Here is a 25,496-nt window from a genome sequence, read left to right on the forward strand (position 1 = left end):
TTTGTATGATTTTATACTGGATACGCGCCTGTTAAGTATATAATATATAAAGAACAGGTGAGAGAACACACCCTCGCTGAGACCCTGTGCTCGTTGTCAGTTCGTCGGATGGTACATTATCAACCTTAACCCTCTGGTCGTGCCATGCAGGTATTCATAGATCCAGAGAAATAGAGACAGTTTTACATCTAAGAAACCTAATTTTTCCATGACTAATGTGGCTGGATAGTATATTATATGCGGAGGAAAAATCCACAAAACTTAACGTAGCTCTTAATTACATGAACAGAATCTAAATGCTGGTAGAGTGTATGGATTACCATAGGTAATACATCTGTGAAGAACCTCTGACTTTTTTCGGAACATTTCATAACAATACGACTTAGTGCTCCCATGATAACAAAAGAAATAGTGAGTGAGGCACTAGCGTACCTACGGGGGGGGGGGGGGCAGAGGGGGCAGTCTGCCCCCCTGACGAGCCACAACCCATGCAAAGGACGTATCCCTGCCCCCCCCCCCCCCCCCCCCCCCCCGACGAGCTTAACCCTTTTTTTTTTCTTTTTTTTTTGCTTGTCAAATATTTTTCTGGTACGAAATCCTTCATTTGTGATTGAAGACTTTCAAATTCTCACAACTTAATAATTATTGCTTTCATTTCATAATTTCGTTGATATGTTTTTTTCTATTTTCATTCAAGCTTACTAATTCTGGCTTTATTTCTATTAATACAAATCAGATTTTGTAGGATGTTACGCTGTCGGAGCAGAGTTGCAGGGAATTCTTGACAATGATGTCAAAGTTGGAAGCGTGGATGAATGTGTGATCCACTGCAGGGAATACGAATACGCAGCCATCACTAGTGGACGAAGCTGTTACTGCAGCCATGATGTCCAAGATATTTCGAGATTGGATAATGAAGACTGCGACACCAGATGTCACGGCAATCCTTGCCAAAAATGTGGAGCAAAAGCCGGCTACTCAGGTTATTACTTGTCATTGCTCTAGAAAAAAATCGCCCCACTACTTCCCACTACTAGTTCGCTTCATTGGAGGCACAGTAAGATCAATAGTAAAAAACATAACAATTATGTGAGTCGTGTACCATGTAAACCATTTGTTTGCACTTGGAACAGTTAAACATGCAATCTGTTATAAGGTGTACATAGTCCAGATTGAACTTTGATGATTCAGGTGGGAGATGTATGGATTAGGGTTATAGTCCAGGATAGGCCCCATAGAAACTTGACCAAACCTTCTTTTTTTTATATATACAATATTTTTTGATGGTTTCTTGTCAATTCGAGGGTGCTGATTACGAATCTTGATGATGCCACTCGTGTAACCTTGAGCATTTTCTGCAAATTGGCAAAATCCAATATGGCCGCCAAAATATGCAAATTACCCATGAAAATCATAAAATTGTCCGCACATTGGCTATGAAATGCATTAAAATGGTATGGCAGGAGTGAAATACTCTCTGAAAAAAATAATTTTTGACAAAATATTTATTTTCCTGATATTCAAAATGGCCGCCATAGGCCATTGTATACTCTATTATGTACAATATGAGTAGGGAAAACTAATTTTCACAAAAATGAGCACTAAACCGCAAAAAATCGATGTTTGAACGAAGTAATATATGCAAATCATCATTACTAGCGAGATATATCATTTATTATGTCATATATGGGAACATTGCTATTTTTTATATGTAAAATAGTATTATGTACAATGGCTATGGCCGGGGCCAAAAAAATGACAAGAGTGATCACTAAAATGCATATTATTAAGATAAACGAGTGGAATACTGACTAAAAACATCATTGTTAATATGCCATTATAGGTGATAAATGCTGTATTTTGAAATTCAAAATGGCCGCCATAGGCCCTATACTTATCATGTACAATGCGAATGGAGAAACTAATTTTCACACGAGTAAGAAACAAAAAATGCATGTAATTGTAATCTACGAGTAAAATATTGTCTGACAACATGTTTTATAGCAAGACATATCATTTCTTTTGTCATGCATGAGATAAATGCTGTATTATGAAATTCAAAATGGTCCCTTTAGGTCCTAACAGTATTATCTACAATGTGAATGGGGACATATAATTTTGTAAAAATTTGGATTTGCTTGACTATGACATCCATATAATCCTGTTGTATTAGTAAAATGTTATTTGAAAACATTTTTTTTTATTATAGCATTTCTTCTGCCATATTGGTGATAAATACTGTATTTTGACATTCAAAATAACCTCTACAAGCCCTAACTAAATTTTGTAACATGTGAATAGGGAAACTAATTTTCACAAGAGCGAGAATCATAAAATGCATATAACTGTGATGTACGAGTAAAAATATTGTCTTAAACATGATCTCTATCTAAATACATCACATATTGGTCGTGGAGGTAATAAATGTTGTACTATGAAATCCAAAATGGCTGCCATAGGTCCTAAAAGAATTGTGTACATTATAACATGGGAAATATAATTTTGACGGAATTTGGCAATTAAGGTGATAAATGCTGCATTTTTTAATTGAAAATGGCCACCATAGGCCCTTATCGTATAATATACAATTTGAGTGGAGACAAATAATGTTCACAAAAAGGGCATATGGCAGCCACTTTGAATGTTGAAATACAGTATTTATCACCTAAATTACATAAGATATGATATATTTTGTTATAAATCATGTTTTCAGAAAATATTTCACTCATACATCACCATTTGGCCAAGCAAAGCCAAATTCTGTTGAAATAATTTGTTCCCATTCACATTGTGCATAATACCGTAAGGGCCTGTAGCGGCCATTTTGACTTTCCAATAACAGTATTTATGGCCTAACTGGCAGAATAAATTATATATAATATCTTAATAGAAATTATGCTTTCAGACAATATTCTACTCATAGATCACTATTACTTGCATTTATGGTGCTCACTCCTGTGAATATTGGTTTACAACTTTGCATTGTACATAATACTGTTAATGTCTATGGCGGCCATTTTGAAAGTCAAAATACAGTATTTAACACAAACTTGAAACCTGAATGATACATTTCGTTAGAAAATACGTTTTTTAGACAGTATCCCATTAATTTATCACATGTATATGCATTTTAGTGCTCACTCTTGTGATTTCTTTGCTCCTCTTTCTCATAGTGCATAGCACTTTTAGGGCCTCTGGCAGCCATTTTGAGTATCAAAATACAACATTCATCACATACATGGCATATTAATGATATATTTCATTAAAAATTATGTTTTTAGTCAGTATTCCACTCGTTTAATCTTAATGATATGCATTTTAGTAATCACTTCTGATTTTTTTGGCCCCCATTGCCGTTGTACGCAATACTGTTTGGGCCAATGGCGGCTATTTTAGATATCAAAATACACCAATGCTCCCATATATGACATAATAAATGAAATATCTCGTTAGTAATGAAGATTTGAATATATTACTTCGTTCATACGTCGCGATTTTTTGCAGTTTGGTGCTCATTTTTGTGAAAATTAGTTTTCCCTATTCATATATTACATAATGGAGTATACAAGGGCCTATGGCGGCCATTTTGAATATCAGGAAAATAAATATTTGTCAAAAATTATTTTTTCAGAGAGTATTTCACTCCTGCCACACAATTTCATGCATTTCATAGTCAATGTGCGGACAATTTTATGATTTTCATGGGTAATTTGCATATTTTGGCGGCCATATTGGCTTTTTGCCAATTTGCGAAAAATGCTCAAGGTTACACGTGGTTACAGTGGCATCATTCAGATTCGTAATCAGCACCCTCGAATTGACAAGAAACCATAAAAAAATATTGTATATATAAAAAAACAAGGTTATGCCTCTTCTATCCTGGACTATTAGGGTTCCATACATGTGCATCAAAGTCCAATCTGGACGTGGGTGTATATCGAATAAAGCCACACAAAAAAATTCAGATTGGAACATATTGCATTGGTGGCGTCATTTAAACGCTGCTACAATGATAACATCGCCCTTCAGTATATACAAATATACTATGTTAACAAGCATACGCCTAAATTCTCAAGTAAAAAAAAAATCATTGTCATATTTTCAGTTTACAGCACAACCGAGATAATCGACCGAAAGCATTTGAATTCCGGAATTTCTTACTGTACATTCAACGATTCCAAATATGCCTACACTGAATGTGTGGACCGACCGAACACGACAATGGAATCTGAGGTCCCTTCAACCATGCCTACGTCTTTTTCTATTACTGAAATTGGTAAGATATGAGATGTTTGTCTTGAGGGAAAAGCATAGTCTCAATTTTTAACAGAAGTGGAACCCACTGAACTGCTGAATGATATATTTGCGAACAAACATTATAGTAGATGCCTAGTGTATTTTCGAATATAACAACATTCCGAGGTCCAACTTCTCTCCCGCATCAAACAGTCTGGGAAAAAACGGCGTAATCTAAAAAACCAAATTCACAGTGTGGTAACTAACGAGACAACCCACCCTGGACCCGAGACCTACTGACTCTGATACCACACATGGCGTAGAAATGAAAAGAAAAACTATTGATAGTACCTTATCAAAGTTTTCTTCTCATCTATAACATGTCGTTGGATACTGCAAATTCCAAACGATGTTCGCACAAACGATTTCTGATTGAAAGAGAATAAAGCTATTAAATGAACGAAAACGCTTAACGTAATTGGCGTGACAAGTAAGAAAAGGGTACACGAAGTGCAGGGGCAGATCCAGGATTTTCCAAAAAGGAAGGGGAACATTTTCCCCGGTAAAGTTTGACAAGCAATAAAAAAAACGGTTTTGACCCAAAATTTTAGGTCATTTTGTTTCGTCCACAAAAAAATCACCCAAAAATTTTGGTCATTTCGTCCGCGAGAAAAAAAAATTTGACAAGCAAAAGGCTTTCAAAGGGGGGATACTTGTGTTATAAGGATATTTTACATTAAAAATTCGTATTAGGCCTCTCAAAATGGGGGGCAATGGCCGGCTGTGCCCCCCTCCCCAGTGACCAAGTGGGAATCACCGGTGAAGGTTGCTGCAAAGCAACATTTTTTTTTTAATGACGTGGACGACACATATTAGTTTAAAACAGCACCCTTTTCTGCAAATCAAAATTTCCGTCAAAACCGTCAAAACGCAAAAACAAATTTTTGTGATGTTAGGTCCTTTTAAGCCCTGCCCCACGTCTTTGGAATACTCTTCCAGCTTCCCTTCGTTGTATCACATATATCACTTCGTTTAAATCCAATTTAAAGACTTATCTCATAAAGAAAGCATATTCAGCATAGACCCAATCACAGTGTCCTCAGTATTTTTAATTCTATTTTTTCTTATATAATTTCTATCTCACTTTTGTTTGTATATGTCATATGTTCTACAATGTAAAGCGCATTGATATGGATATCATGAAAAGCCCTATATAAGACTGATTTATTATTATTATTATCATTATTGCTATTGGTAGTAGTAGTAGTAGTAGTAGTAGTAGTAGTAGTAGTAGTAGTAGTAGTAGTAGTATTCGGCCCGTTTGTTTTATTCGGAGGCGTAGCAGCTTGCCCCTACCAGAGATGCGACCGTTGAAATGAAAATGGAAATAAGGTTACTCAGGGTTTTTTTCGTATCAACATTTGAATTTTATATTTCAGTTCCATAGGCGACTTTTACATAAATTATTTTCTAGATGTACAGAGAGAGCCAGAAATGGTGTGATACGAATGAAATGAACTTGAATGCTAGTAAATGTCAAGTGATGAGAGTGGACTTTTGAAATAAAAAAATCCACTCCCACCACTGAATGTTGAAATAGGCATCCAGACACTGAAGGAAGTAAACGTGATGAAAATATTTGGTGTCCTTGTCCAATCAGACCTGAAATGGAATGACCACATTAGTCCAATGACAGGCGAATTTACATGTTGAGACAGCTCAGACCTTTCAAACTCCAACATGATGATCTACTGACCATTTATATTGGTTATATGAGGCAATAGGCGGCGGAAGCGGAAGCGGGGGACGGGGGGACATGTCCTCCCTAAATTTTTTGTTGATGACCTTTTTTTTTTTTTTTTTTTTGGCTTGTCAAAAAAATTTGGTAGTCCCTCCCTGAAATTTTAGTTGTTGTAAATTTTGTTTCCTGCGTCCCCCCCTAATTTTTTTGGCTTCCGCCGCCAATGTGTGAGGCCCGTTGGCACACAGGCCTGACTACCCAACAGCGAGCACAAAAGATCTCCAAGAATCACTGTTGCGCCTTTGTACATCAAGTATGAGAATGTCCTACAAATCACAAACCTGAAATCACTCGAATTAAGACGATGGGACTTAAGTATCAAATTTGTCCCTCCACAACTCGCCACCTTCAGATCCTGGTTGCCTAATCCTAGACAGAACATAGTGGGCCTTTTCACACGTGAATCTTGAATCATCATTGTAATAATGAATGCTACTGTTATCGTGATTGTGATTAGCGTTCGTGACTCTAATCATGTTCTAGTTTGGTTTCACAAGCGCTAGATATTAATCAGTAGCTTTGTTTTTCACTGATCATCATTTCAAATTACGATTTTATTTTACCGTGTGAAAGGACGGAAAATAACTCCGAAGAATTGCTCCCTACAATCAGATTAAATGCAAGAAACAAAGGTATAAACTTAGTCCAATTCCATATCTAATCAGCTTATTGAATTAATTGTAGATAAAGAAAATTTGTTTGTTATGCTCTTTATCATGATCTCTTCCTAAATCTTTTGTTTCTATTCATATCCACTCTCTCCTCCCATCTTTCCCTCTCCTTCTGTCTCTGTCTCATCGTCCATCTCTTAATTCTCTCTCATCATTTTATTGTTCATTTGTCCCAGTTCTCTTTACTTCTATTCTTCTCTTTCCAACGCGTATGCGTTGCAATTTGATTTGCTATTATTACTGATTTTTGATCAGCGACTATCTGTAATGTTTCAGTAGAATGAAATAAGTATAGAATAAAATTATATGTTTATATATATATATATATATTTCTAATTATTTACCCATTGTATAATCTCCACTTCTCAATTTCCTAATACTTTAAATACGTCACTTATTCAAAATCTCTATATCTTCTACAGTCAGACAGTCAAATTTATCCAATCCAATTCATATACATCACAAATCCTTTAATTCTCTTTCGCTTTCTCGTATACTATCAATAAGCAAATTTTGAAACTTCTGCGATTACTTATAGTTTTTACAATTAGTTAAAAATATTCTGTTGATTCTTAAAACCCAAAAGTACTTATGATTTTATATTTCTTTATGCTTTGTATATTTTTATTATGCTATTTTGATATTTCTTATTAAGTATTACTGTAATTATGTTTTATATTTTTTTCATAAGTAAATGTTTTGTACAATTCAGCCCTGCGAACAGTCTTGAAATAAAATACCATCATTATTTTTTAAGATGTCCAATCAGTTTGAAGATGTCTTGTCTAAAGTATGAACATTTGACCATTGATTCATTGGAACATCCTGAAAGAGTCCCCCCTCATATTTTGGTATCATTTTCATATGGCTCTTTGCCACCATGACTGACTAGGAAACATCTCAGAAGGCTGTAATGAATGCTACTGTTATCGTGATTGTGATTAGCGTTCGTGACTCTAATCATGTTCTAGTTTGGTTTCACAAGCGCTAGATATTAATCAGTAGCTTTGTTTTTCACTGATCATCATTTCAAATTACGATTTTTTTTTACCGTGTGAAAGGACGGAAAATAACTCCGAAGAATTGCTCCCTACAATCAGATTAAATGCAAGAAACAAAGGTATAAACTTAGTCCAATTCCATATCTAATCAGCTTATTGAATTAATTGTAGATAAAGAAAATTTGTTTGTTATGCTCTTTATCATGATCTCTTCCTAAATCTTTTGTTTCTATTCATATCCACTCTCTCCTCCCATCTTTCCCTCTCCTTCTGTCTCTGTCTCATCGTCCATCTCTTAATTCTCTCTCATCATTTTATTGTTCATTTGTCCCAGTTCTCTTTACTTCTATTCTTCTCTTTCCAACGCGTATGCGTTGCAATTTGATTTGCTATTATTACTGATTTTTGATCAGCGACTATCTGTAATGTTTCAGTAGAATGAAATAAGTATAGAATAAAATTGTATGTTTATATATATATATATATATTTCTAATTATTTACCCATTGTATAATCTCCACTTCTCAATTTCCTAATACTTTAAATACGTCACTTATTCAAAATCTCTATATCTTCTACAGTCAGACAGTCAAATTTATCCAATCCAATTCATATACATCACAAATCCTTTAATTCTCTTTCGCTTTCTCGTATACTATCAATAAGCAAATTTTGAAACTTCTGCGATTACTTATAGTTTTTACAATTAGTTAAAAATATTCCGTTGATTCTTAAAACCCAAAAGTACTTATGATTTTATATTTCTTTATGCTTTGTATATTTTTATTATGCTATTTTCATATTTCTTATTAAGTATTACTGTAATTATGTTTTATATTTTTTTCATAAGTAAAGGTTTTGTACAATTCAGCCCTGCGAACAGTCTTGAAATAAAATACCATCATTATTTTTTAAGATGTCCAATCAGTTTGAAGATGTCTTGTCTAAAGTATGAACATTTGACCATTGATTCATTGGAACATCCTGAAAGAGTCCCCCCCTCATATTTTGGTATCATTTTCATATGGCTCTTTGCCACCATGACTGACTAGGAAACATCTCAGAAGGCTGTAGAATCTTGGATGCAAATATCCATATGAACATTTTCTCAAAATATTTAGAAAGAATAATTATACCATTGCATATCAATAAATCAATTATTCAATTTCATACTTCAGACAAACCAACTTCAACCTGATGAAAAGGTGGCGTAACTACGGGGGGGGGGGGCGACGGGGGATATATGCCCCTCCCACCCACCCATCGGCTGGCCCCCCAAAAAAAAACGGGAAAAGAGGGAGCAAGAAAGAGAAACGTAGAGGGGGGGGGAATAAATCATTGTATATTATATTATGTTATGTTATAATATATCACATATATATTATGTTATACATATAGTGCGTGCTAAAAAAGAAGTTCAATAAACCATGATATGAGTGTCCATATATTTCAAAGAAATTTATGTATACGAACGATATTGTATATTGAACGACAATTAACATCTACTATGTGTTATATAAACATGTACTATGTTTTGTTATTCCAAAAGTTTCAAAAACGATCATTTGCTTTAATATTCGTGCCCCCCCCCCCCCCCCCCCTTTGTGGAATAGCCTTCCTAGAGACATTAAAAAATGCACATCTATCGCGACTTCTAAAAATCTTCTGAAAACTCTTTTATTTAAAAGCCCCCTCACACCTAACCGAATGTAGGCGGACGAAGGGTGACGAATTGGAAAAATGCACGAAATGCACGGGAATTCAACGAATTCAAATAAAATTTCCGTCAAATCATGGGATCAGTAACTATTGTCAAATTTTATCAACAAACGGTAAGCGAAGGATAAATATGACATGCAAAGGATATCGATTTTTCGGTTCACCTCTTTGAGAAAATTGCGGCCGAAGGCGAGCGAAGGGTTGATATAAGGCAATAAGACGAAGGAACAGTGAGCAATGATTTGATATGGCGTGCGATTAGAAACGAAGAGGAGGGAATAGATCAGGCAATCTTTTTCGTTGTGTCATCGTGTTGCTTCGTCACGAGTTCTTTCGAGATCGGTCCACTTTGGCAAAAGCGCGATGAGGGACTATGCGGGACGATGACACACGAACGATAAACGAACGATTACCGTAGACTAAATAAGAGATGCGAATTCAAACAGATAACAAACGATTGGTCAATTCGTCGAGAAATTTTAAACATGTTCAAAATTTCCTCGCGAATTTCAATAATCGCAGCTGTCAGTTCAAAAGGTGTACGAACCCAAACACGTAGGGTAAATATGATTTACTTACAGGCAATTCGGGCAATTTCAGGCAATTCGGTTAGGTGTGAGGCGGCCTTAAGTGTTCTTTCAAGATCGGCCTACTTTGCCAAAAGCGCGATGAGGGACTATGCGCGACAATAACACACGAACGATTAACGCAGACTAAATAAGAGATGCGACTTCAAACTTTGAATAATCGCAGCTATTAGTTCAGAAGGTGTACGAACCCAAACACGTAGGGTAAATATAATTTACTATCAGTTACCATTGAAAACGATTTTCAAAAAATGCCTTTCGCCAGCCATCGCAAGGCATATTTCAGGCAATATTGCCCTTTTTCTAAGGTCTGTATATAATACATTTCTTGTCGTGCTTACGTTTGCATTGGTGGATTGGTAAGATATGTCTGCTCTTCTTGAATTCCTAAAAACAGTCATTAAGATGTCCCTTTTTTTTATCTGAATGTAAAAAAAAATCCAGCTCGCGCTTCGCGCTCGCATAATATAGTTAGTGAATACGTATGGTCTTCCTACAAACAAGCCATAGAATACTTCTCTTTAGGTCTGAATTTAAAAAAAAATCCAGCGCGATTACAAAGAAGACATAAACTGCATACTTTTCATTAATTAAAAAAAAAACAATAGCTATCAAAATTTCCCTGTTTGGGGTTAATATAAACAACAAATTCAGCTCGCGCTATGCGCCCGCATTTTTTTTTTTTAGTGAGGCAGGTGTATTTAATGATGATTAGAAAAATATGCTTATATGTCAATTTTTACGTCTGAGTATCAAAGACTTTCAGCCCGCGCTCGCATTATTTGATTATTGAGATACATATCCGTTTAATTGCACAGTCCTTAACATCTTTATTAGGTCAGTATCTGGTTCGCGCGCCGGAATTTTCGCCGGTGCCCGCCCTCCCCAAGGTACGCCACTGCGATGAAACTTTTGTTTTTACCCACTCTGAAAAAAAGCAATCAGTAATCATTGTTACTGATAGCCAAGTACTCTGGTTACACTTCGTAATTCCGAAGGTTCTTTATTCCGAAGGTTCGTAATTCCGAAACACGCAAATTGCCTATACCTCGATGTTCGTTAATCCGAAAACGTGAAAGGGTTCGTTAATTCGAACATTTGTGGCGTTATTCCGAAGGTTCGTTATTCCGAAGGTTCGATAATCCGAAAACGAAATAAGGTTCGTTGTTCCGAAGGTTCGTTAGTCTGAAAACGAAATAAGGTTAGTTAATGATTTAGTTTTCGGACTAACGAATCTTCGGAATTACGAACCTCATTTCTTTTTCGGATTGACGAACCTTCGGAATTACGAACCTCACTTCGTTTTCGGACTAACTAACCTTCGGAATTACGAACCTCATTTCGTTTCGGACTAACGAACCTTCGGAATTACGAACCTTCGGAAATACGAACCTTCGGAATAACGAACCTTCGGAATATCCGAACCTTCGGAATAACGAAGCTTTGGAATTACAAATGAATGCGAAGTACTCTATAGGTTTTCCCGTCCTTTTCAATCAGAGTTGCATTTAAATCAATGAATGTATGTACGTTGTCAACCCTCTGCATACATGGTTCACTTTGATTTATTCAGGATTCGATTACGTTTCACACCATTCCTTCAAATTAAAAAAAACGGGACAGATTTGAAAAGTCTATAAATATTTTGTTTTAAATTATTATCTCTATATTTTGGTGTCAATAGGTGCTCTAAAGTCTTATCCTTCAAATGCCAATAAAATAATTTAGTTTCGTTCATGCTTGAGCGAACACGGAATGTTTTTGTCTGGGGTTAAAAATAGAGACTTGCCCCAATATGGCATAAAATGATAAATATGATGGTCAAACTTCTTGCTAATCACCAAACTTCCTCTCAACCGTTTCATTATCTTTGCCATAATTTTCGAATTATGCGGTTAAAATTCATTTCCAAATCTTCTTATTTGCTTGAATAGTTATGTTTTTGTTCCTTTTTAATATGTTCTCTTTTAGCTTTGAATATTTCTTCTTTAGGCAAGAAAGTTTTTTTTTAACCGAAGTATGGGAGAGCGTGTTTTTTTTTTCAATTCCTTTCATTTTGTGCTACAAATGTTATGGTGCTTTTGTACAGTGGCATACTGATGGGTGGTGGGGGCTTGGGTGACCCCCCCCCCCCCCAATAAAAAAGTGGAAAGGAAAATAACAGAAAACATAGAAATTGAAATATGATATCATTTACTAAATATTATATCAAAATCACAACATTTGATATTTTAATTAAAAAGTTGAAATTTATATTTGCTCGCTTCACAACCTTTTAATACGTTTTACCCGATCTGCCGTATCTTGCTCCTTCAAAATTGACTCAATACACCATTGCCATTGAAAGACATGAATCCTGTCAAGCACATAATTAAACTTGGTGAAGGATTCAATAACCCCTTGAAAATAGGATTCATGTCTTTTATAGGTATCATATTGTTTCACATACCAGTAATAAAAGGATTTGAATATTAATTCTCCGAATTAATAATGCAAATCTTCTTACTTGGGTTGACAAAAAGGCTTCTTTTCTTACTTATTAAGGAAAATTAAAAGGTAAAAGAAGTTTAAATGAAAAACAAAATAATTCAGGTAAATGAATAATTTTGTACATGAAACTTGACAGCATAATTCTAAAATTATGGCATAGAAAAATGAAAAGATTAAGAGGAAGTGTGCTGATTAGCCAAAAGTCTAATCATCAAATTTCTAATTTCTGCCATTTTGGCGCTAGCCTCTTTTTTAACCCCCGACAAAATCGTCCCGTGTTCGCTCAAGCATGAACATAATTTATTTTTTTAAACGGTATTTCAAACATAAGACATCAGAGCATCTATTAACATAAAAGTTTAGATACAATAATTTGAAACAAATTTTTGATAGACTTTTCAAAACTGTCCCGTTTTTTTATACGCACTGTAGAAAGAAATTCATTGACATTAACGACCCAAGGTTGTCATTTGATTTTGCACCGATGGAATGGTTACTCAATTTCTCCCTAAATAAAACTTTCAACTTTTAATCTGCACTTTAAACGTCCAAATTCAGATAACAGGTTTTCTGTTCTTACCACGTTATGTCTCTTTATTTCTAACTTTATCATCTTTCTTTTTTCTAATCATCTCAATTAATGTAATTTTTTTCGATAAATGAAAAAAAAAATGATAGCGTAATCGATATAATACATACATGGCAATTATGTAGGGGCCGAGGAACGGTTTTTTTAAGGGGGGCTGATCCTGAAAAAAAAAATCAGATGGTCAATTTTAGGTGTTTGTACACGGCCTTGGAAAAAAAGTTGGGGGTGGGCTGAAGCCCGATGACCCGGGCACCCAGCCCCGCCCCCTCCTCTTTTTGCTACCCCTGATATAATTATAATTTCAGTTATTGGTGAGTGGGTGGGACACTTAAGTTAGTAATTTGTATTCATCTTTAATTTTTTTTTAAAGATTATCATTGATGTATATTGTGAGGGACTCGGTTACATACATAGTATTGGCCACAGACTTTAAGCTATAAAAGTGGAACAAAAAAAGGTCAAGCTCCGATGATAATATGTCAGACAAATTTCATCATTAAATCGGATGAAATCTCGACGGAATTGGACGCGAAAGTTTATGTTATCATTTTTTTTTTATTATAAATCTCTTACAGATCAAAATAGTACCTGCAGTGAAGAGCTGGAGAGACATTGCTGTCGTCCATCATACTCAAGTAATAATTTTCTCTTAGAACATTCTTACAGGCAGGTAGGGGTTTACCACAGTGTACTGCAGGCAAGGGGTGATGGTCCTCTACCCATTGCCCCCCCCCCCCTTCAAGAAGTGAACAAAAGGATATAATAAAGTGGGTAAAAGGATACAGAAAGGCAAGAAAGAGTAGAGTGCGTCCCACGAAAAAAAGGAGCCGAGATTTAATGGTTATTTATCATTACTAAGGCTGCGTTTATGCGACCTCAAGCCAGAAAATATTTGAATCATGATTCAAAACACAAACATGAATCACAATATCACAGAATCAGCGTTTAGACGACCTTCATTCCAATGCTGTTTCTCCTCAGATTCGGGCCAATCCAGTGCGCATCACTAGTGCGCAGTTTGACAGAGGAAGTTTTTCGCACGTGTTTCGGCTCTCCAAAAATATTTCGCTTCCAGAATACAGTCTATACCTCATTTTGTATACTTCTATCATATAGGGTCCATATGCTTCTATTCATCTTGTTAGTTTATCCAAAATGGTGTTCGGAAGTGAATTTCAGCGTAGATCCAATTTAATATTGATACTGTATACTCAACAACAACTGAGATCATTGTCTGTCCAGTTAATTCATTTACTAGAACTTGAAGTTGAAGACATGACCAAAAATGAAAAGTAGTGGACGATGCGATGACCAACACAGAACTTGAACATGACAAAAAATGCATGCATAGTACATGTACATAATCATGTACATAAAATGAGCATATAGAGCGCCTTGAGCTTGGCAAGAGTCAAAAAGTAGCCCGACACAACAGTGAGGTCATAGAATCATGATTGTAATCACGATATCGTTTATTCGAACATTTTCGTACGTGATTCTGCAGAAACGTCTTTCCAAGCGCCCCTTTTTTCTTGTTTCATGTTTGTGATTCTAATCATCATGATTATATTCAATTTCGACTGAACGCAATCGTGATTCTGCAGAATCATGATTCAGATCATAATTCTAAGGTAAAAAAGTGGCGGATAAACGCACCATAAGTCACGTAATATACAAATGACCTATCATTGTAAAGCTCGCAGTCTCTTCATTCACGCACGAGTGAGCAAATACAATTTAAAGAAAGGATACCAAAAAGTCACTAAGCGTGCGGTATCTGATATTCAAAATGAAAATCACATTTCCAAAAACCTTGATCATGTTAATATCATCTCTTTAATTTGATACCTCAATTACAGAAATTGTTATAAAAATAACAAAACTCTTTTTTCCATTTTCTTTGGTTGAAATTGGAGGAATGTGTTTTGTGTTAATTAGATACTCCCCGTCAAATGACATTTGGAATCCTTCCTTTGAATAATGTTTTACTCGTTCAAAGGTATGCGTGTATGAAAAATCTTCTATGTTACCAGCTTAAAGTAGATGGGTCATATGTCTACTGTATTTATGATTAGTGTATGATAAATCATTGTTAAATCTCGGTTTCGTTTTTTTGTGGGACGCACTGTATAATATAGCCAAACTCATATAATTCGATTGAAAATAAAGTGTTAAAAAATTTTACCCCCCCCCCCCTATACCTGTAAATATAACTCCAAGCCAACCGTTGGTATGTCATTGAAAATAATGTAATAGATTATGTAAGTCTGGACTTCTGAAGGTGTGGCTTTTGCATAAAACCAGAATCGAAATAATGCCATTTTGAAACGTATATAGAACTCTACAGTTCTCTGGAAAACGCGCTTACCGTGACAAATGTGTGTGTGTGTGTTTGCAATGAATGCATTACGACAGGGTTTTAGTTTAAAACAAATTTGTCAAAATATTCCTTCAAATTCGTTAAATGTATTGGTAAAGTCATTATTACATTTGTGGGGGATCAAAAATTATAACATTTGTGGGTAAAGTCTTGTTACATTTGTTGGCGTTTTACATTTGTGGGAATTATTACATTTGTGGGTGTAACAGGAGGAGGGAGGGGGGTTCTTGGGATCCACTTCTTGTGAAATACACAATAATATTTATTGTTTAAGAAATTTTAGCTTAAAAAATAAAGTTCTGAAGCATTATTAAGGGTCAAGTCCACCCCAGGGAAAATGTTGATTTGAATAAATAGAGAAAATCACACTTGCATAACGCTGAAAATTCCATTGATGTGAAAATATATGAAACACAGTAATCATAATGAATATAAAGAAATACAAAAATAAATGAAAGAATTACAAATTGTGACGATTACATAATAGAAGAATAATTTACATAGATATACATGTAAGCAATAATATATGGAATAAAATGCAGTGGCCAGCTATCGTAAGCAAAATGCTTGAGATAATAGCAGCCAGAGGAAGGGAGCTACATGAAAACCATTGTAGAGAAATCTTCACGGGTCTATAATAATGATGTTACATAATTATTTGAAATGTTAAGAAAAAAAGGGAGAGGGTATAGGGGTCAGGTGAAGTGGGTGCAGATGTGGGTGCACGTGCAGGTGAGATTTTTACAAATACTTTGATACAATAAACCTCTTTAACAAAGCTTTAAAGGAAAAAAGAGATGTAGCTTGTTTGATGTTATTAGGCAAAGTGAAATGTTATTAGGCAATGTGAAATAGGAAAGTTATGATATTTTAAAGTTTCGCTTATTTTTCACAAAACAGTGATATGCACAACTCAGTGACATCCAAATGAGACAGTCGATGATGTCCCTCACTCACTATTTCTTTTGTTTTTTATTGTTTGAATTATACAATATTTCATTTTTTACAGATTTGACAATAAGGACCAACTTGACTGAACTAGATAATATTAAACATTGCTAATTCCACATGTTCAGGGAAGAATTTAACGTTTTTTCACTTAACAATGAAGAGAAAATGAGAATATTTCATATTTCATCAATAAAATACAAAAGAAATAGTGAGTGGATGACGTCATCAGTTTCCTCCATTGCATACCGACCAGGATGTGCATATAACTGTTTTGCGAAATTAAGCGAAACTTTAACATGTCATAACTTTCTTATTTTACATCCAATTTTGTTTAAATTTTCAGTGATATGCTTGTTGGATTTTTTCTTTTTATTCAAATCCACTTTTTTGTTGGGGTGGACTTGTCATTTAAGTGAACAGAAAAACGCCAGAAATTTAGGGAGATGGATTCAAAACCAAGAACCTGATTTTGATAACATGATAGGTGTTGCATCGCATACTATAATGCTCTCACACAAGTTTTATATGGATTCATGCAAATTGGCAAACGTTTGCATTGTTCATCTGAAAGGTTAAATATATTGCACAATTTAGGAGATAATATATTCATTGTTCCCTTTAGTTTGGTTACGGATCGTCATCGATGTGGTAGTGATACTCGTCGCTCTATTCCTCATCATCTTGGTTTTCATGTAAGTATAACCACAATGTTATCGCTTTGATTGTAACACACCGGGATGTTTCATAAAGCTGTTCGTGACTTTAACCCTAACAAGGCCGGGCTTTTTTTGCTGTTCTGTGGCCGGGGGGGGGGGGTGATTCAACCCCCCCCCCCCCTGAGATCTCGGCCGCCGATCGCGCGAGCGACGCAAAAATTTGCACGCTGGTAGTGTGCGATGTAATCTACAAGGCTGTATGGTAAAATTTTCCAAAATAATGAGATTTATTTTATATGAATAAATTATGCTAATTTATGCATAAATCATACTTTTTGCTCTAATTCACTAAATAAAGCTCCCTGATTGATAATTTTAGGTAAAAATATTCTTTGTAGCATTCTTAACAATCGCAATTGAAAAAACTTCGGTTTGGAAATCAATTTCTTATGTATTTTATTGTTTTATGAATTTCTTATGTATTTCTATGTTTTTCAACCTTTTTTTCTTCTTTTTTTTTTCACCAGACTTATTGCACAACCCTTTTGAAGCATACTTATGCTAAAATCAATTGATTTCAGCTGTCTAAAGTAAAAATAATCATATCTATATGAATTGAGAAAACTCAATTTGCATTGACTTTGTACACAAAATCACGTTTTGGAACATTTTTTGGTCTGACATGCGCTTACGAAATGTTGCGTAATTTCCAAACCGCGTACCTGGGCGTCGTAAATTTGGTCTCAAAAGATGCGCGAGACTTAAAAATATAAACTCTGCGAGTGGCGCGGTCAAAAATTTCGCATGGCAGAATGATCGCAGAAAACGTTGAGGGAGGGGTGATTCAACCCCCCCCCCCCCCTGCCTGTTTAGGGTTAAGAACGACTGGTGATCATTTCATACGCGCTTATACTATCGCCAATGAGCATTTTCACCACAGATGGACACAGAGGCAAAAAATCGAATATATATTCATGTCAAATGTTTAATGTTTTTTAATAATACAAGGCCTGAAGTTTCTGGGGTAATTTTTTTCCGACTCTGGCAGCCATTCTTTATTTCAAAATGGCCGCAAAAGTATGGGGCTGCACGGGCCTAATCACTAGTGGCAGGCCATAGATATTCATTCGAGCCAACCCATTGCTATTTTTTTTATTTTGATATGGCTGATTGACAAAGTGTATGCATATGATTGTCCATCTAACACTGATTCTATTTTTGGTAATTACTGAACTTCCTTTTCTCAAATTGGGAAGAAATATCACCAATTTTGGACTATATTTTGACTGGCGGAAGGATTAGGGCTATTTTGCTGTTTGAGGTGATGAATCTGCTCCCCCCGACGATGTCTTCAAACACGCCAATTTATTTTTAAAATGAGCCGGTCGAGGGACCCTTTTCTGGTCAGATATGGATTGCCAGATATATATCCTATCCACTGGTAGTAAACATTCGACCCCCGAATTTCATCCTTATTTTTTATAAATTTTTTAAAGTGCCAATTTAACACACGAGTCTATGGATACAAATTAATGTTGAAAATGGTATATTGATACATATTTTGTGTTGACAGATTTTTTAAGAATAGGTTTGGTCATGTTTTCACCTGTGATTTAGCTTGCTATTATATACCTTACAAAATCCAATAGAAAGAAACACCAGTAATTCATTTATCTGATAAAAAAATATCGATGAAGTTATGTGATATGGTATGCAATGTCAGCTACCAAAAACATTAACTTTTTTGTCATTTCCCAGAAAAGAGGATATATTATACGAAACTTGGTAGATTTCTTCCTCAGGTTACACCCCTTCCTTCTACACCAAAATTATAGATAATCAATTAACAATCAAGCCATAGGGTACCATTTAATATGTGTAACGTCAGTTACCAAGAGGAAAATGTAATGTCAGTTACCGAGATGTAATTTCAGTTACCATGATAAAGCGTTGGTTACCAATAAAGAAATGTAGATGTGGTCAATTTATGGCGAAGGAATATTGTATACTTGTTATTTAAGTCTTTCACTTAGTTAAATCACACCAGAATGAGCTTGCTATTGACTTCAAAAAGGGTATAGTTCACAATGTTTGTTTTTGGTTTACAAGTATAAATGGAAAGTTAAATTTGTCAGTTCTGATCAATGTTGCATGCATCTACTAAAAACTGTGCCATTTTTCTAATTTACAAATGATTCAGTTTCAGTTGAGAACTGGATTTTCTTTTTTGTTGACAGCTTAAAAAAGAAATTAGCAAATTGTGAAGAAAATTGAAACCCGACAGATATGAACAAGAATTGCTTGCACTGACCAGAATAGAAATCAATAAAACTACATGGCTGCATGAGATTCGGGGAGGGGTAGGGTTAGGGGAGGGGAGATTCGGGGAGGGGTAGGGGAGGTTCGGGGAGATTCGGGGAGATAGGGGAGATTCGGGGAGGGGTAGCCTTGGGGAGGAGACCCTCATTCATTTTGCCTGTTCTGAGGGGAGGGGGAGGTTGAAGAAGGAAAAGGTTTAAAAAGTCAATATAAGACTGATTAATATATGTAAATGTATCATGTAAAATCCATGTGTAAAGTCAATACAATGTTAAATTACTGTAGGAATACATGTAGCTGCTATGACCCCTCCCCCCCCCCCCCCCCCCCGCTTTGATGTTAACTAGAGCTAGAATCTTCATAATCAAAATCTTCTTCTTCATCAACATTTGTTTCGAAATCCAAATCTAGATATAACTTCTGTGTTTTCCTCCATTTCATGATCGAACTACTCAGTGACAGTGTGAAGAAATTGCACGGGCACTGGCATTCGCAGTTGGTTTTGCATGCAAGTGGAGCTTGACATGTGAGAGCCAATCACGTCTCTCGTATAGAAATACACGTAATCAAATTCGAGTCAATTCAGAGACCGATGCCAGGCATATTTCGGGGAGGAATTTCAGCGCTTTTTAATTGGCGATTCCACCTTGTGTATTATTTTCAATATTTTCAGGTGACCTAATGATAATCCCCACATCATCACCTTTCCATTGATATATAATAAGGCCATGTGTTTATAATCAATATATTTCTCATTTAATAAAAAAAATGTTCAAATCACAGAAAAAGAAGAAAAAGAAAAGTTTTTTATTGAAATGTTCCTAGAAACTCAGGTATACTTTCACATCAAGTTCAAACAGAAGATACAATCCAATGATTCCACACATTTGACTTCCGTGTGTTATCTGTATGGCAAATTAAGTGTAACGTCAGTTACCAGCATGATCGTGAAAAAAATATCAAAGCCCCCAAAAAGACAAAAACGAATTATCTAATATTTTGACACATCTTAACCGAGTAACGAAGGTATATTAACATATTTAAATTATTACTCTATCTAGTCAGGGACGTGAGATATTTCAATTTTACTGAACACCCTGAAATTGCATGTCCTTTTTTACGTAACGTCAGTTACCGACACAATTTTGCTTGCTGATGCGTAACAAATGGGGTTACATTGAAAAACTTAGTATCAGATTATACAGCAAGGTTCACTTCATTAACTCTATCAAAAGCAAACTCCCATCATTTGTTGTTTTAGAGATACACACAATGAAAGGTGTGTAAAATTGTGCCGTGTAACGTCAGTTACCGTGAAAATGCCCCAATGGACCTTTTGTTGTATATCATTTACCACAAGAAAGGATTACCAGTCGTTCTTAAAGGCGCTCTGATCTATGGATATGGAGTGTTGACGTCAAATATATCCCAGTTTATTCCTTAAGAGTATGATTTTGAGGGGCCAGACGAGGCATATGGAGCAAAGTTTCCAATAAAAACAGCGAACGTGCCAAAGTTTCGACCTTTTGTTTTAAAAAATATATATTTTGTGATAGATTTTGACGTAATATTGTTCAGAATATAATATAGAAAATAATTACATTTCATCCTTCCTTTGCATTCCTTTCTCTTGTCTTCTCCCTTTTGTTTCGTGAAAGGTTTTGGGGTCCTTTGCTCCCCCCCCCCCCTTGTGCCCAGTATTCCTTACGTTTACACGTTCCGGTGGCCCTAACAATTTTTTTACTGAAAGTCCGAGGAACCGTAAACAGTCGGGATAAATAAAACAAATATTCGTTCGAGTTTTCTAATGTTCGTTCTAACGGCATCCATCTGAAACACAGTGCAATACATCTAATAATAAAAAACACATATTTTTTATCAATCCTTTTCTCTATTTGCAGAGTTGTACGTTTTTTGAGAAAGCGTCCGAGAGGCATGTTCGATGAATGGCAGCCTCGCAGCATCCATCAAAGAAGAGGGAACGAGTCTAGTGTACACCGAACAGGTGATAATCTTATGAACAGGAATCATAGCTATCGCAATCTTTCGGAATCCAGTACCCTTGATCGTGGACTGGAATCTATCGATCAAGCATATGCTTCTGTTACAGCCCAAGGACCGGCAGCAACGGTTCGCTCATTCGATGGCGAGAACGGAAATCATTATTGTTCGTTACCAGATTCAGCTAAAGGTGCAATGGCATCAGAGACATATCCTTCAAATACGCCAACCAACATTCGCAAGTGTAATTCTGGTGAAGGGGGAAACTCTGATCCTGATCTTCGCATGGCCTCCGACCAAACGGGTAATCGACATGCGCGGTCAGATCTGAAAAGTAAGCCAAACCCTGTTGTCAAGCCAAGACAGAAGGGGCATTCTGAGGATTCTAAAGTTGAAAAAAAATCCCCTGACAAGACAAAACGGAAGTCTTTGTTCGACCACCTGCCAAAACTTCCAAGTTCGCGAAAGCCTTCTAAATGTGATGGCACTTTTGTTAAAAGTCCTATACCAACCATCGACAGACCAGCGGGTTCCCTATGTGGGACAGAAGATAAAGCAAATACCAACGTGACCGAGTTACTCGATAGATGTATAGTTTCTACCGCTGAAAAATTTCTTGAAGATCCCAAGTCAAACACCATGCCACATGACATCTATGCACTTCCCGATAAGTCTAGCAATGGCTCACCAAAGAAGAAGTATACCATGCAAGGGGGAGATTCTGTTGATATCGAACTCCAAACATCTCATGAAGGGTATGGAAGATTCAATAGGCTCTTCAAATCTCGCACCAGCGCGAAAAGCGAGCAAAAGCAAGGCGAAGATTCGTCATCACCCGAGGAATATTCGGTTCTTAAGCCCAAACTGAAGACATCGGACTATGACAAGCTGGCACACGGGAAGGACACTGACGGGGCCGCTGCCTCTGACCCAACGTATAATATTGTCGGAGATGACCCAGGAAGTGCGTTTGAAACCGGCGAGGTCCTATACGCAGCAGTGGATGATGATGAGTATGCGGTGGTTGGAGGAGCGACACCCAATGCCGGCCAAAACGGAGACTACGAGATGGTCGCACATGGTCAGATAGCATGAAAGAGAAAAGGAAGAATATTCATGATGGCGCTATCGAATATGATTTTATTCGGTTTCGATAGCTGGGACTTGTGCTGTATTATAGACATGTGTGATAGGCTGCTTAGCATTTTAGTAAAAAAGTATGTATTTAAAAAGTATACGGAAGATACAGAACGATGGGAGCAGGGGAAGGAGTGGGGGGGTTAAAGAAAAAGTAGTAAGAACAGAAGATAGTGATTAGGGATAAGCAGACGAGACGAAAACGACTGAGAAATTCTGTGAAACTGAAAGAAAGAAGAAGAAAGAAAGAAGAAGAAGAAGAGAGGAAAACAAAACGGATTAATATCAGAATGTAAAGAGGAGAATAATATGATATAAAATGGTATACATCATGAACAATACCATGTGCACTGTAAAAAAAAATCACAAAATCATATGAAAACAAAAATATCATGGCACGCATACCTTGTTTTCATCTGAAGGTTGTTGAATCAATTAAATGTCGCACCATAGAAATTGAGTGAAATTCATTTCAGCTCTGCTAATCACCGCGTCTGCACTATTGCAAATTTGCAATTTAAATCTTGATACAGTATGAGTCTTCCCGCCAATTTTCGAAATGTAAGCATCCGAACATTCGATAATTGAATGAATTTGACATGACATTGACTGGTAACGTGGATCGCCATTTGAGAAGCAAATACTGTTCGATTTGATATTTTTGATAATGCGATTAACTTTTTATTAGATAAACGCGTGAAGAGTATTCAAATTCTCACGAACAGTATTCGAATTCCCACAGGCCACAAGGTGGTGAAGGTTCCGGCCATCAATTTCACGAACAGGCATACAGTTTTCACATCTGTTCAATGTATTTCATTACTGTTGTACTGTTACGAATATTTTTTTTTTCAAAAAAAATTATAGATGTGGAAGAAACAAAATAATGAAAATTATCATTTTTTAATCGAGGAAAATGGAAATGTGTAAAGAAAGCCCCTGGCAGTATAAAAATAGAAATTACATTCGAGGATATACCGGAAATAGATATAAGTGGGAAATTGTCAAGAAGCCCTCGAAAGAGCAAAGGCTTTTCAGAATAAATAAAGTACAATGAAGTATGAATATTCACATAACACACTTACTGTAACGAAACGTGAATAACAACACTCGATAAAACTAATGAACAAGCAAAGAAGAAAACAATAGTGGTGGTTGCATATATATTCGACAATTATCGGAACGGTGGATAGAAATGAATAACTTGTATTGTGAATGCAAATTATGATATTCCTTACCATTTCTCTCACCACAAAAGAAGTTATATTACGTAATTGTTTATATTTAAGGTTAGACAATATAAATACACTTCCAATTCATGTTCTGATGCGTTGAGATGTGCAAATATTTTATTTTTGCATATAATTTTTTTTCATAAAACGAGGTTAATGTATTATCGTTCTATATATGCCTGCGAATGGTGAATGGAAATAAGAGTTGTGCAAGGAATAACTATGTCATTGATTAAGAAACAAATAAAAGAATAAAGGAATTAATAAAAAAAAATATGTAAATGAAGGGAAAACAAAAATTTTAAGACTTAATGAGCATTAACCCAGTATGATTTACCCACAGAATGTTTGGTCATTTTATGCATCGACGGAAATATTTTCTGACATTGATTTCAGATGCAGAAAATGTGAATTGTATTTTGGAATATATAAATAATGGACCAAAGAACTCAGAAGAATACCATATGATGAATTATTTAAAGAGGACGGGAAACAACAAAATGACAACTAATTATTTGTATAAAAAAGATTGAGAAAATTGATGAAATTGAAAGACTGGACGAGTGGGAAAAGAAAAATATGAATATTGTAATGTAGTAATTGTATAAATCACTACATACATATAGCCTAGACGTCATAATGTAAAATACCTCTTCTCAGAACCATCCCTTTTTATGTCCATACCCCTTCTCAGAAGCCTTATTCATTTATTTAATCCACGCCATTAAAAACCCTTATTGTTAATAGTTCAAACAACCCCTAATCATAGAACAAAGAACTGCCTTCCCCTTCCCAATAATCAAAACCCCCTTTTGTCCTATACCCAAACACTTGGATTATAATTTATGTAGAAGCTTGAATATATATTGAGTGTACACCCAAGGGTTGAGGGGAGATAAGTTAAGATCATCACAGAGTTAGGATCTACATCGACGTACGTTAATTGTGATATGCTTGTCAACTCTACATGTAATATCGCTGAAGATTGATTATTAATAAAGTTTCTTGATTGAATTGTACATCTAACGTTCCTGTGTGGTCATTGATGCTCCCAACTAAGATATGAACGATCCCAACACAACATGGTGGAGAACCCGGCTTTTACTTTCTAGTGCATGCGATAGAGGACTGACACATATTTCCCTTGAATTAATAATGAATTAGGAGGAAAGACAGACAGCTTTGAACCAGAGTCAGTGACGAGAACCCAGTTTTTTTTATTGAGAAACACTAGATCGTGATCATGGCGCTGTGCTTCCATAAAAGACTTAGAATTTCTCTCATGACAATCTCAGAGAAATTGCAGATATAGGATATAGAAAGAGTTAACTAGCACTAACATGAACTCGATCGGCTAACGAAAACTTTAACGCAAACATACGTGTATGTACGATGACAGAGACATTACCCAAGATGGACGGACAGACGGAAGAGTAGAAGGACAAAACAGACAGATGGACAATAGGACAAGGACATCAATGGAAACATAAATGACAACTGGAAGCATGACAAGACCATCGTCAACACCACGACGCCGACCATCATCATGTCCAACTCTATGCTACGACAATATAAATCCCGAACTATATGGAATGAACGACTGACTTTCCCTGAATGAATATATATAAAAATACTGGACATTACTTTAATACTGTGCTATTTCTTATACTCTATTTTAATTATTGTTAGAAGACATCTCCTTCATTTCTGATTGGTAAGTGAAACCA

At 35.8% G+C, this 25,496-nt stretch overlaps 1 protein-coding gene across 1 annotated transcript; it reads left to right on the plus strand.

Annotated features, from left to right (window-relative positions):
* Nucleotides 1-741: 741 nt before the first annotated feature.
* LOC129280868 (uncharacterized) lies at nucleotides 742-23,450 on the plus strand. Its single transcript, XM_054916864.2, has 5 exons — nucleotides 742-982; nucleotides 4,106-4,276; nucleotides 13,669-13,728; nucleotides 17,047-17,116; nucleotides 21,301-23,450. The coding sequence occupies exons 2-5, from the start codon at nucleotides 4,222-4,224 to the stop codon at nucleotides 22,493-22,495; spliced, it is 1,380 nt and encodes a 459-aa protein (XP_054772839.2). The 5' UTR covers nucleotides 742-982; nucleotides 4,106-4,221; the 3' UTR covers nucleotides 22,496-23,450.
* The last annotated feature ends 2,046 nt before the right edge of the window (nucleotides 23,451-25,496 follow it).

This window comes from Lytechinus pictus, chromosome 17 (assembly GCF_037042905.1).
Source record: "Lytechinus pictus isolate F3 Inbred chromosome 17, Lp3.0, whole genome shotgun sequence".
Classification (NCBI taxonomy): domain Eukaryota; kingdom Metazoa; phylum Echinodermata; class Echinoidea; order Temnopleuroida; family Toxopneustidae; genus Lytechinus; species Lytechinus pictus.